This window comes from Chiloscyllium plagiosum, unplaced genomic scaffold (assembly GCF_037043375.1).
Source record: "Chiloscyllium plagiosum isolate Xiang-an unplaced genomic scaffold, Cpla_swu_hap1 HiC_scaffold_4, whole genome shotgun sequence".
Lineage (NCBI taxonomy): Eukaryota > Metazoa > Chordata > Chondrichthyes > Orectolobiformes > Hemiscylliidae > Chiloscyllium > Chiloscyllium plagiosum.
This window is the reverse complement of record NW_028270142.1, coordinates 39,586,269-39,598,709: the sequence shown is the minus strand read 5'-3', so window position 1 is coordinate 39,598,709 and position 12,441 is coordinate 39,586,269. Positions and strand designations below refer to the sequence as shown.

The 12,441-nt window shown below is 39.0% G+C and overlaps 1 protein-coding gene across 6 annotated transcripts in view; it reads right to left on the bottom strand.

Annotated features, from left to right (window-relative positions):
• Positions 1 to 1,252: 1,252 nt before the first annotated feature.
• The window catches only part of bbs9 (Bardet-Biedl syndrome 9), a 533,593-nt gene continuing 522,404 nt past the window's right edge, over positions 1,253 to 12,441 (bottom strand). For all 6 annotated transcript variants that reach the window (XM_043688767.2, XM_043688773.2, XM_043688770.2 and 3 more), the window contains one exon: positions 1,253 to 2,011. Coding sequence is in view for 1 of the 6 variants with exons in the window: in XM_043688773.2 (XP_043544708.2) it covers positions 1,959 to 2,011 (53 nt within the window). In the remaining 5 variants the exon portion in view is untranslated. The remainder of the gene's footprint in view (positions 2,012 to 12,441) is intronic.

Sequence of the window (12,441 nt, the reverse complement as noted above, 5' to 3'; positions counted from 1 at the left end):
CAGACATTTGCTTAAAGGAAGAGCGTGCATGTATATTGCATCTTTAGCAAGACGTGAAGTACTTTTTGAAGTGTAGTCATTGTCGTTTTGAGAGCAAATAAGGCAGCTAATTTGTGTATGGCAAGATCCTACACACAGTAATTAGATAAACAATTAATCCTTTGTTTTTGGTGATACTGATTGAGGGAGAGATAGTGGTTGAGGACACCCAAGGAGAACTCTCCAGTTCAACCACAAAGTAATGACTGTGGGATCTTTAAAATTAACCTGACAGAGCCTCAGTTTAAAGTCTGACTCGAAAGGTGGCACCTCTGAGACTGCAGCACTCCATCAGAAGTGTCAGTCTAGATTTGTGCACAAATCCTGCAGTGGTGCTTGAATCCATGAACTGTGTCCACAGAGGCAAGAATGCTCCCACTGAACTTTAGGAATGCAACTTGGAGTACTGGTGTCAGGTTCTAAGCTGTATCCCTGGCATAACAAAACATTTAGAAATAGGCTTTGTCATTTATTTTGGTTTACTACTCAATTGCTTACTGATATTAATGTTTTCAGTAATGATTGTCATGACTTGGATTAATGAAATAACTAAGATCTGAATTTCCTAACAGAACTATGGGTGTACCTACCTCCACTGAACTGCAACAGTTCAACAAGCAGCTCACCACCACCTTCTTGAGGGCAATTAGGGATGGGAAATAAATGTTGACCAAGTCAGCAAAGCCTATATCCCATGAAGGAATTTGGATGATGTGGATTTCTAACAAGATTTGATGAATGCTTAATGAAAAGGGGGAAACATCAATAAAAATAACATGAAAATAATGGGAAGAGATGTAAAATAGGCTGCCAACTCACTCTCATACAGAGTTTAAGTTCTACTCCTTGTTAAGTTACATACATGAATTGGAGTACAAATGTAGGATTATCGAAGCATTGAATCCAGTCCACCAAAATCAAGATGCCATGGACTCAGCAGTGTGATCAGCTTAAAGTGTGAAATCAAATAATGATAAAGTATGGACAATATGTATGCTGATAGATAATTAAAAATTGTGCTTACTGATATTTTTAAGCATTTCTCATAACAACTGCTTATGTAATAGCCATGGCTTCTCACAGATTGGTTTCTTCAGACACCAACAAAAGTGAACCACAGGAAGCTACCTCACCCCTAATGAAGTTGACTTGCTGCATATTCATATCCTACACACATGGAAGGATGCCAATAACAAATGACATAACACCAGGATTAATGATAAACTTTAATTTATTTAATCAGCAACTTTCCGTTTCACAAGATATATTTTTTTAAAAAATTGTATCTTCCTTCATTTGCTCACTATAAGTATCTGGAGCTGTTACAAACTATTGAAATTTGATGCATGAGTTTGCAATTTCTAAAAATGCCTGAGGATCCTGTAATATTAAAGAATAGCCAATAAATCCATCATTGTTAGATCATAAAACAATTAAAGTATAATTCTAACGTGAATATGGTAGTGGTGGCATGCACAATGTCACAGAAGTAAAAAGAGGAAAATAAGGTTACGGGTGTGTCGAAATAACAAATGCCATTTTGGTGGCAGTCACTCTTAGCATAAAAGTTTTCCCAGTAGAATATGGTTTACTTTAAATGCAATATTGTCTACAGTGTGGCCGTTGTGTGTACTCGAAAAGGATCAGTGTCTCTTCCAGTTATAGTCAGAAAATGTAGTGAAACATTTGGCCCCAGAAACTCTTTGAAATTGGAAACATCAAGTACTACTTAAAGGAAGCTCCCAAAATCCAAGCAGCTATTAAATAAGCTCCATTTTGGCTACGATACAAGATAGGGGACATTACACAGTTACGTTTATGAAGATCATACATATGCAGTCTGATTTGGCTCTGACAGCATGTTCTTGAGACTGGAAAGCAGAAGCTGTGAAAAGCAAAGACCAGCTGGTGGTCTGTTTCTATCTGTCTTCAGGAATTGCAGGGCTTTCTTCTGTAGCATCCTGGGAATGACCTTGAAAACATAAATTTAAGTAAGCAAAAGACTTAAATAAATCTGGTTTAAAGAATTTGGCATTTAGTTACATGTCAATTTTGTATACTTGATTTTATTGAAATTGTTGTCAATCAAAGAAGATATTAAATTAAGTTAACAGACTTCAATTTTAATTATTGAAATTCCATATGGGAGTATTTTTTTGAAAGAATAGTATAGAGTGAATAGGAAGCTAAGCATCATGGTACAGACAGTAGAAGCTGCTGAGACAGCTTAGGTCCTGAGTAATGGTTCTCTCAGGATTTCTGCTTGGGTACCTGGGAATGTGGAAGAATATACATTTTGGAATAATAATAAATATTTGCTGATTACACCCGACTATATGTGAAAGTCCTGAAAAATGGGAACAGTATTCAAAGCAGGTGCAGCCATTTATGGAGCTGAGGAAAATTTGTGGAGTTCATTGCAATTAATAGAAAAACACATAAAAGTAAAACAGTAACTATGAAGCCAATATAATGGCAACCACTGGCCTTAATGTAGTAAAGCATCCCAAGTTACTTCACAAAATTGATTATAAAGACAAAAATCATCCCAACATTGCCACACTTATCGAATACACAATTATTACCTTTTATGGAGTATAGAATTATTATCACTCTCATACAGGATTATTAAATTGGTTGGCTGACAGGAAACAAAGAGTAGTGATAAACGGCTCCGTTTCGGAATGGCAGGCGGTGACCAGTGGGGTACCGCAGGGATCAATGCTGGGACTGCACCTTTTTACAATATATATTAATGCTATAGAAGATGGTATTAATAGTAACATTAACAAATTTGCTGATGATACAAAGCTGGGTGGCAGGGTGAAATGTGAGGAGGATGTTAGGAGAGTACAGGGTGACTTGGACAGGTTAGGTGAGTGGACAGATGCATGGCAGATGCAGTTTAATGCAGATAAATGTCCACTTTGGTGGCAAGAACAGGAAGGCAGATTACTACCTAAATGGAGTAAAGCTAGGTAATGGGGCAGTACAAAGGGATCTGGGTGTTCTTGTACACCAGTCAATGAAGGCAAGCATGCAAGTACAGCAGGTAGTGAAGAAAGCTAATAGTATGCTGGCCTTCATAACAAGAGGGATTGAGTATAGAAGCAAAGAGGTTCTTCTGCAGCTGTACAGGCCCCTGGTGAGACCGCACCTGGAATATTGTGTGCAGTTCTGGTCTCTAAATTTGAGGAAAGACATTCTGGCTATTGAGGGAGTTCAGCGTAGGTTCACGAGGTCAATTCCTGGAATGGTGGGACTATCTTATGTTGAAAGATTGGAGCGATTGGGTTTGTATACCCTTGAGTTTAGAAGACTGAGAGGGGATCTGATTGAGAAGTATAAGATTATTAAAGGATTGGACACTCTGGAGGCAGGAAACATGTTTCCGCTGATGGGTGAGACACAGCTTAAAAATAAGGGGTAGGCCATTTAGGACAGAGATGAGGAGAAACTTCTTCACCCAGAGAGTGGTGGGTGCATGGAATGCTCTGCCCCAGAAGACAGTGGAGGCCCAGTCTCTGAATTCGTTTAAGAAAGAGTTGGATAGAGCTCTCAAGGATAGTGAAGTCAAGGGTTATGGAGATAAGGCAGGAACAGGATACTGATTGAGGATGATCAGCCATGATCATAATGAATGGTGGTGCAGGCTCAAAGGGCAGAATGGCCAACTCCTGCAGCTATTGTCTATTGTCTATTACTTCCCTCCATAGAGTACAGGATTATCATCCTCCCTATAGAGTAAAGGATTATTACCCACTCCTGTAGAACAAAGTATTATTACCCACTCCTAAAGAGTCCAGAGTTATTGCCTCCTCCAATTCAATGTATGATTAATATCCTGTCTACTCCTCCGATTCTCTCAAAATATTTGATAATTACCAGTCTGGAATCTTGTGAATCTTTCTCACTGTTACTACCCTTGCAGATATTGTTGTTTTCTTTATCAACAATTACAGAGATTACAAGACAATTCCATCCTTATTTATTCTTATGATGTGTTGCGAGTAGGAACAAGATTTTTGAAAATACAAATTACATTGTTTACACTGTTGGAGCCAAGGAGTCTTTTCACACAGTTATTTCAATCATTTACTTAAAATATTCAGAGTATTAGGAGTTATTTTGTTTCTTCTGATGATATAGTTGTGAGGCTACTGTCAATTTCCAAAGATTTGCATTGCACCATGTGACTCTACCTTCTTTTTACCCAATCAGCTCCACTGAATCCAAGATACACAAAGAGTTATCTACCCTGAGGTATGAAACATACTTAAAAATTCAGAGTAGGAGTAAGCCATCTGACCCCTCGAACCTGCTTCACCTTCTGTAAAATCATGGCTAATTAATTATAGCTTCAGTTCTACTTTTCGGTCTACTCTGTAAGTGCTTTGATTCTCTTGAAAATCAAGAATCGATCTAACTCAATCTTTAAAATATTCAATACCTCACAGCTCTTTGGGAACAGAATTCCACAGATTAAGTGTCTTCTGAGTAAAAATATATCTCCTCATCTCTACCTTAAATGGGAGACCTTAATTTTTAAATTGTGCCCCTCAGTTGTAGTCTCTCCCAGAAGTGGAAACAAATCTCTCAGCATCCACTCTGAATTTATATTCTAATGGATGCAGGCCTAAACTGTTCAAGCTTCCTCATGAGAAAATCCCTTCACCTCAGAAGTAGTTGAGTGAACTCATTTAAACTGCTTCCATTGTGTTTAAATAAAGATACTAACACCATAACAATATTCCAGATCTGGTCTCATCAAAGCCCTCTAAAACTGTGGAAAAAGTTCCCTACTGTTATACTCCATTCCCTTTGCAATAAACGCCAACATTTTATGTGCTTTTTTGATCATTTGCTGTACCTGTATAATAACTGTTTGTGATTCCAAAATCAGCATTCCCAGATTCCTCTATACCATTGAGTTCTGTAATCTCTCTCAATTAAACAACATGCTTTTTAAAAAAATTCTTCCTGCCAAAATGGACAAGTTCACATTTTCCTACTTTATGCTCAACCAGCCCAATTTTGTTCACTCACTCAACCCATTGTAGACTCTTTCTGTCCTCTTCACAACTTACTTTCCTATCAATCTTTATATGTTCCACAAATTTATATTTATTTGTTTTATAATTATTTATATTTATGCAGATTGTAAATAGTTGAAGCCGCAGCACTAATCTCTGTGGCACGTTAAAAGTTACACCTTGCCAACTTGAAAATAGTTATCCTCATTCTCTGCTTCCTGTCCACAAACTAATCTTTTGTTCATCCTGATATGTTAACTCCTACACCATGAGTCCTTACTTAGTTCGTAGTCTGAGCTGATACTTTATCAAGTGCTTTTTTGAAATTCAAGTTCACCACATCTGCAGGTTTCCCTTTCACCATGTTGCTTGTTCCTTCCTCAAAATGGCCTAATAAACAATAAATCAGTTGAACACAATTTCCCTTTCACAAAACCATATTGACTCTGTCTGATGGTATTTAGAGTTTCCAAGTGCTCTGATATAACTGACATAATAATAAGTTTTAGCATTTTGCTATGACAGATGGACAAGCATATGCATTGGACAAGCATATGGACTTACATGGAATAGTGTAGGTTAGATGGGCTTCAGATTGGTATGACAGGTCGGCGCAACATCGAGGGCTGAAGGGTCTGTACTGCGCTGTAATGTTCTATGTTCTATGTATAGACAATACTATAGGCTAACTGGCCTGTTGTATCCTACTTTCTGAATCCCTCCTTTTTGAATACTAGTATGGCCAAACTGATGAAACTGTTCCAAAATCTATGGAGTTAAAACAAATTCAATGTGTCTACTAACTCAATAGCTACTTGTTTTAAGACTCAAGGATGCAGTCCCTGAGTCCTATTATCTACCTCATACATTAAAACAGTCTGCCCTGGTGCAAAGAGTAGTTTGCCCCCACACACATAACCAAATTATGGCAGTGACTTGTCTACCTGTGTTGAAGGTGCAGGAGAATTCAATCACCGCTGCTTATTTGGATATGCTTGTACTCCTGATTCCAGCCCTTTGAGCTTCCCCGATTTTTATTGTCCCATTGCTAATGGGCACATCGTTAGCTGTTTGGATCCGAATCTTTGGAATGCCCTCCTATATTTCTCTACCTTTCTATCTTCCTGGCTTTCTTCCAAATACTCCCAAAACCTTAGCACTTTGACCAAACTTTTGTTCATCTGACCTAATCCATTTACGTGCCTTGGTGCCAAATTTGGTTTTATAATGCCTCTGTGAAGTTTAATGCTGTTTTTGATTGCATTAAAGACTCTATAAACATTAATTGCTGTACACTGCTTTTAGACTCAGTATTGGCAGAACTATGATGCATAAGTTCCAGCTTGGTTAGTTATCCCATTCTCCGTTCTTCTGCCATTATCACAGAAATGGCTGAGGAATCTATATTGAAGACAACAATCCCAAGATATCGTTACATAGATCAGATTAGACATGATTCATTCGTCTTGAAATGTAATGTATAATTTATATAATGTAATCAGTATCACACTGAGACTGAAAGCCTTGAAGACCACTTTCAGCTGACCGTCTGGCTTGCTATTCTGTTCCCAAGTCAGAAAATATCTCAAACTTTATCATAAAAATGAGTACAAACTAAGTTCATGCCATCATGCTGCTCAGAAGTTCAGGATTGTTGAAGGGTGGCTGATCTTCAGGTAAGATCTTGATGCTCAGTTGCCACCCACTGTTCAGCAAGCCTTTTGCAATATATCCTCCTCTGGAGATTTATAATGATAAATGACTACCCACTTCATGCTGCACCGCAGGGGAAACAGCGATTAGCAGAGATTGTTACAATAGTAACCAGCTCAGAATGTTGTAAACACCTGTATTTATTCAAACCCAAGGCTTAGATTGAGTGATAACCGTGAATGTCCCCAGACTGTCTACATCCCCTCCCAAATGGCAGCAACTGTATTTTGGAAAACATTGAGGAAAAACTTGAAAGGGGCCTGTTTTTTTGAAAATCACAATTTCACTGAATTGGAACTGGTTCTGTGAGTCTGATTGTAAACACCCAGTCAAGAGGATTTCATGCCACTTGAAAATAGCACTGAAGTATACAGTTTCATATCTTTTCACAGCTGGGTACACTCTTGTTCCCATTCTATACCCTCTAAATAATTTACTTCAGCGGGGCAAATCTTTCAGATTCTTGTTAATATCATTTTGCAATGATCACTACACAATCAAGAAACTGTGGGCACTGGCTTATCTTTGAAAATTCTTCAGTTGAGCACAAGAGAAGCTAGAGAATGCTTTTTCGCCTGTCTACAGTCACTAAATGTTCTACAATCTGACCACAAACTGCTTTCAGCCATTCCCCTGTTCCCATGCACAGTTGCTGTCCAGAATCCACAAACGGGTAATGAGGATTCAAAGCTGGCTGACCAGGATCCACAGTTAGAAGATCAGGATTTGAGTTGGCTGACCAGAAACGATAGTGACTGACTAGGATCTATAGCCTGGTGATCAGAATCCACAGCTGGCTTGGGCCCTTCAGCTAGGTGACCAAGATCTGCCAGTAGCTGCTCAGGATCCACAACTGGCTGGCTGGAATCCATGGCTGGGTTACCAATAGCTACTGCTGAATGATTGTATTTCATAGCTAACTTTATCTGTGAGTTGACTGGGATGCACAGTTGGCTGACTGGGATCCAGAAACTCAGAAACAGAGCTCCAATGCTCTCTTCAGAGCAGGCCCAAACCTGTGATAATCTCAAACAGAACTGGTTTAAAAGTTCTGAATGACAGCCCTCCTGTCCTAACCATATGGTAGAAACACCTATCATGGATACAGTTGTTCAAGAAGGTAGCTCACCATGACCTTCTCAAGGGCAATTATGGGGACAGGGAATAAATACTGATCCAAACAATGACTCTCATAATCCCACAAACAAATTTCAAAAAAGGGTAGGTATATTTTGAAATGAACATTTGGCTCTCTTACTGTGCTGAAGTGGAATCTATATTGTAGACAACAATCCCAAGATATCGTTAGGTAGATCGGATTAGACAGGGAGCAATCGATAGTCGGACGAAGAAACAAGATTGTAACTTAATAGGCATTCTGCTGATGTCATAAATTGTAGAATTGAAACAGAAGCAGTTTATCAATGTCAGCAGAATACGAAAAGTGAATTACAGTCTAAAACTTATTGCCAGCTTTATGTTACTGTAAATAATGCATTGTGATAAAACATTAGTGCCACAGCTTTCATTTTGTTTTCTGTTGTACAATGTTGTAAGGGTGCTGAGCAAGAACATGGACACTCGATCCAAATATTAAAAGGCCTCATAAAAAAGGTACTGAATTATAAATTATCCTGTTTGGTTTTGCAGTAACCAAACATCTATATTTTCAAGGTGTAAGTCCCTTCATTTTCTTCTAGCCCTCCTTTTAGTCCTTTGGGGTTAAGACAGACCATATAACTTACTCCCAGGCAGTCTTGTGAACCAGTGATTAGTGCCAGCAGGCTTCAGTTTGAATCAATTGGGTGATAATCAGTTCCTGCAGATATAGTATGATTTGGGGATGTGAGTTGGACACAAAACAACAGAAATTTGAAGAACTGTACTATGTAGCAATGTATGAAGACTATAAATATCAAACTCAACTTAAACACAGGAAATTGATTTCAGTTCTTTGCTGTGGATCAGCATCACATTTTTGAGGAAAACAATGAACTTTACAATTTGGCTATCAGCTCAGATTTACTTAGAACATTACATTTCACACCGCAAATGTGAACCGAGGTCTCACAGGAATTTGTGATCAGCTGTCGATCTTGACTCATACAGACAAGGTCTGGTTCAGGCTTAATCCCCATGGTGGGCTAATGTTATTGATCTCAATCAGGGTGACAACAGGGCACAAACATTGGGCTTGGTCTTCTTGTGCTAGTGAGGAGTGGAAAACATCAAGCAAGGTTTCCACTACTGATCGCCAACTAGCGATTTGGCTTGGATAGGCTGCACACAAGAATGTTGGTCGTGGTTCAGAAAAAACAGAGAGCAGAGAGTCTTACATCATAAAAGAAGGTCATGAAGGAATTAAGAATGAGACAGACAAGTAAAAATCTTCTGATCCATTCAGCCTGTCCCACACAATTACAATACCTTCTGTATCTCAGTATATATTTTTCCTGTGATTCCATCTCACCCAGAACAATGTGATTTCCCAAAATGAAGTGAAAAACTGGATAAAAACGCAGGTTAATTTAGGGTAAAGAAATCTGAGAATTCCTTCTCTGTCCATATCTAGGTGACCAAAACCAACATTGTCTGTTTCTATATCCTCAGTGGAAAAGCCCCCCATTATTGTGGTCAACTGAATCTGTCCCATTATTTACACTTTCACCTTCATCCCTTTCCTTCCCTCACAGAACTACAATAAAGTCCCCTGTGAACTAATAAAGTCCCCTGTGAACTCATTGGCCTTCATGTTCAACAGATCACCGTCCATTATTTCCACCAATGCCGCCACCAAACACATTTTCCTCCACCCTTTCCTTTCAGCATTCTGAAGTAACAGTTCCTCTGTAGTATGCTGGCTCACACAACCACCCACAACATTTGCTCCACGTTCCATGCTATCCTTCTGTGTAAGCACAGGAAATGCAACACTTCCCTTTTTACCTTTTCTCATTTCAGCAACCAGAGCCCAAAACACTGCTTCCTGATCAAAAAGAGATTTTCATGTACCTCTATCCATTTTGTATAATGCATTCCTAGCTCATATTCAGCTGTATTCTATGTTGGAAAGAATGCTTTGTCCTCAGAGGCAGTAGCCACAGACTGGTTGTTTGCTTTTGTGGAAAACTTCTGTTCAGTCCACAAGTGTGATTCTGAGCGTCCAGTTGCCTGACATTTTAATTTTCCGTCCAATCCACCCAATCCTGTCTTTGATTTACACTGTTCCAATGAAGCTCAACAAAAAGCTTGAGAACAGCATGAGGTCTTTTGCTTAGGAACTTTCCAGCCTTCCAGAACAGTGAGTTAATCTCCTTCAGAACATAACCTTTGCTTCAGATGCTGCTAACAATTCTGCTCTTATAATTTCCTTCTCCTCCACACTCATGTAATAGAGTAAGTGACAAACATCGGGAGACAACCTGACCCAAGCCATGGGCTGGATGCCTGTTCCTGTGTGACTACTTTGCCTGATGCAACCATGCAGTGCTGGTTGTTGGTGTGCAAATCTGGGTTTCCAGGGCATACTGCGTGTATTAGAGAGGTGTCAGGATGGTGGTCGGGGCTTGCTGATTGTCGGATGCCAATATTCATAAAGGAAGGGTAGATATGGCTGATGCTTATCATTTGTGCATTGGGCTGCAGTTTTGTCATGGGAAACATGGAAGTGATTCAGTGAAAGTGGTGACTAAATCCACCAGGCTTCAAGAACCAAGCTCCATCTGGTTTCTATATCAAGTTTTCCCAACGGCTAGTTTATTAAGTAGGGTTCAGTAAGATTGGAGCTGGATATTAATGAGGTGAGTTAGACCGTCAACAAGAAACTTAACAAAGATTCGTCTGGACAATTGGCAGCTCTTTGCCACTTGGTTGCTTGCGAAAAGCATACAAGATGGAGCGAGATGATTTCGATGCTGAGCTGGACCTCTCACCCAACTCTGCCGCATACCTTGCCATTGCCGCATCACTCAGATTTTTATGTGGAGAACACTTTTAAATTGAGAGGTGACTAAAGAGAGGAGTAATCCTAAAATCAACACAGCCCATGAAAGAGAAGCAGTCATAGCTTCTATTATAAAGTATAAAGATAAAATATCATTTACATTTCACATTAACTGTTTCTCTCCACAAATGCTATCTGACCTGCTGAGTGTTTTTAGCATTTTGTTTTGTTTCAGATTTCCACCTTTTGGAATCCATATTTTGCTTCAGTATAGTTGAGAGGACATGTGGTAAAGGCACAACGTCCAGTTCTAAGTTCAAAGTGATCTAGTGCGACATCGCAGTTGCACTATCATAGAATTAGGAAAGGGCATACTTCTAAACAACAGGTCTATTTACATGATTACACATGATCACACACTCTGTTAACACCTGGAGTACACTACAAAGCTCTGGACCCTCTTTGTTATACACAGCCAAATACCAAGCCAATGTAAACTCAGTTATTCTCCCACACCCCATGGACAAACCATTTTGCCACTACTGGGCTAGACAATGGTAAACTGAAAATGTCACTGACTTCAGGAGTCCAGCTTAATGCTCTGGGCACACAGGTCCAAATCCCACCATAGCTACTGTTGAAATTTAAATTTAATTAGCAAGTCCATTCCGTTAATAAATCCAAACCAGAAACCCAAGTTTTTGTAATGCTGACAATTGATTATTGTAAAATAACATATAGTTCACTCATATTCTTTAGGGAAAATAATCTGCCATTCCTCATCTGCTCTGTGTGGGACTGCAGACCCAAAGCAATGTGGCTGATTCTTAAACATTCTCCGCAATAGTCCAACAAACCACTTTGTTGTACAAAACCACTACAGAAATAAATATACTGTAACATCTCATGAAGGCAGATCAAGCCCAACTTATTAAGTACAACAGGGGATAAACAACTATACGTGGAAGAACTGCAGATGCTGTAATTCAGAAACAAAAACAGAAATTGCTGGAAAAGCTCAGCAGGTCTGGCAGCATCTGTGGCGAAATCAAAGATAACATTTCGGGTCCGATGACCTCTCCTCAGAACAACAAATGCTGGCCTAGCCACAATCCATGAAAGTTTGTTTTTTAAATTGCATGTGTGCAAAGATATCTAAATATTATTTTGGTGTTACAAAGAAACATCAAGAAAGATTTGGAACAGTCGACAATAATTCAATACAAATAATCTCAGCCTGTAAAAAAAACATATTAAATTTGATCTGCATTTGCTGGCAGGATTTGGGGAATTCTCTGATAGTTGGTATCTAACACTGTACAGCATATCATTTCAGTAGTAACAGTTTGTTGGAAATTGTACTGACATAGAGATTAGAAGGTTCAGCATTAAGTGTGTACACAAGGTTAATCACTTGTACATTCTTCTAAAATTCATCAGTTTCTCTGGGCTACTATCACATAGTGTGGAATTGAAATGTAATTTGGAAGGACACATCAGAATGCACTGACAAACTTATCTTCTGAGAAACTTCCTACAGTCAATTTGATTTACTGGATTCCCTTGTACTCCAGACAATCTCACTTTGAGGTGTATTCCAAAAGATTGACTGTACTTCATTTGCTACTGGTTCTTGATCTCTGAAAGCTCCTGGGAACCTGATGCAAGTAATGCATAAAACTACATTGAATTTATAGCAGAGAGAGTGGTCAT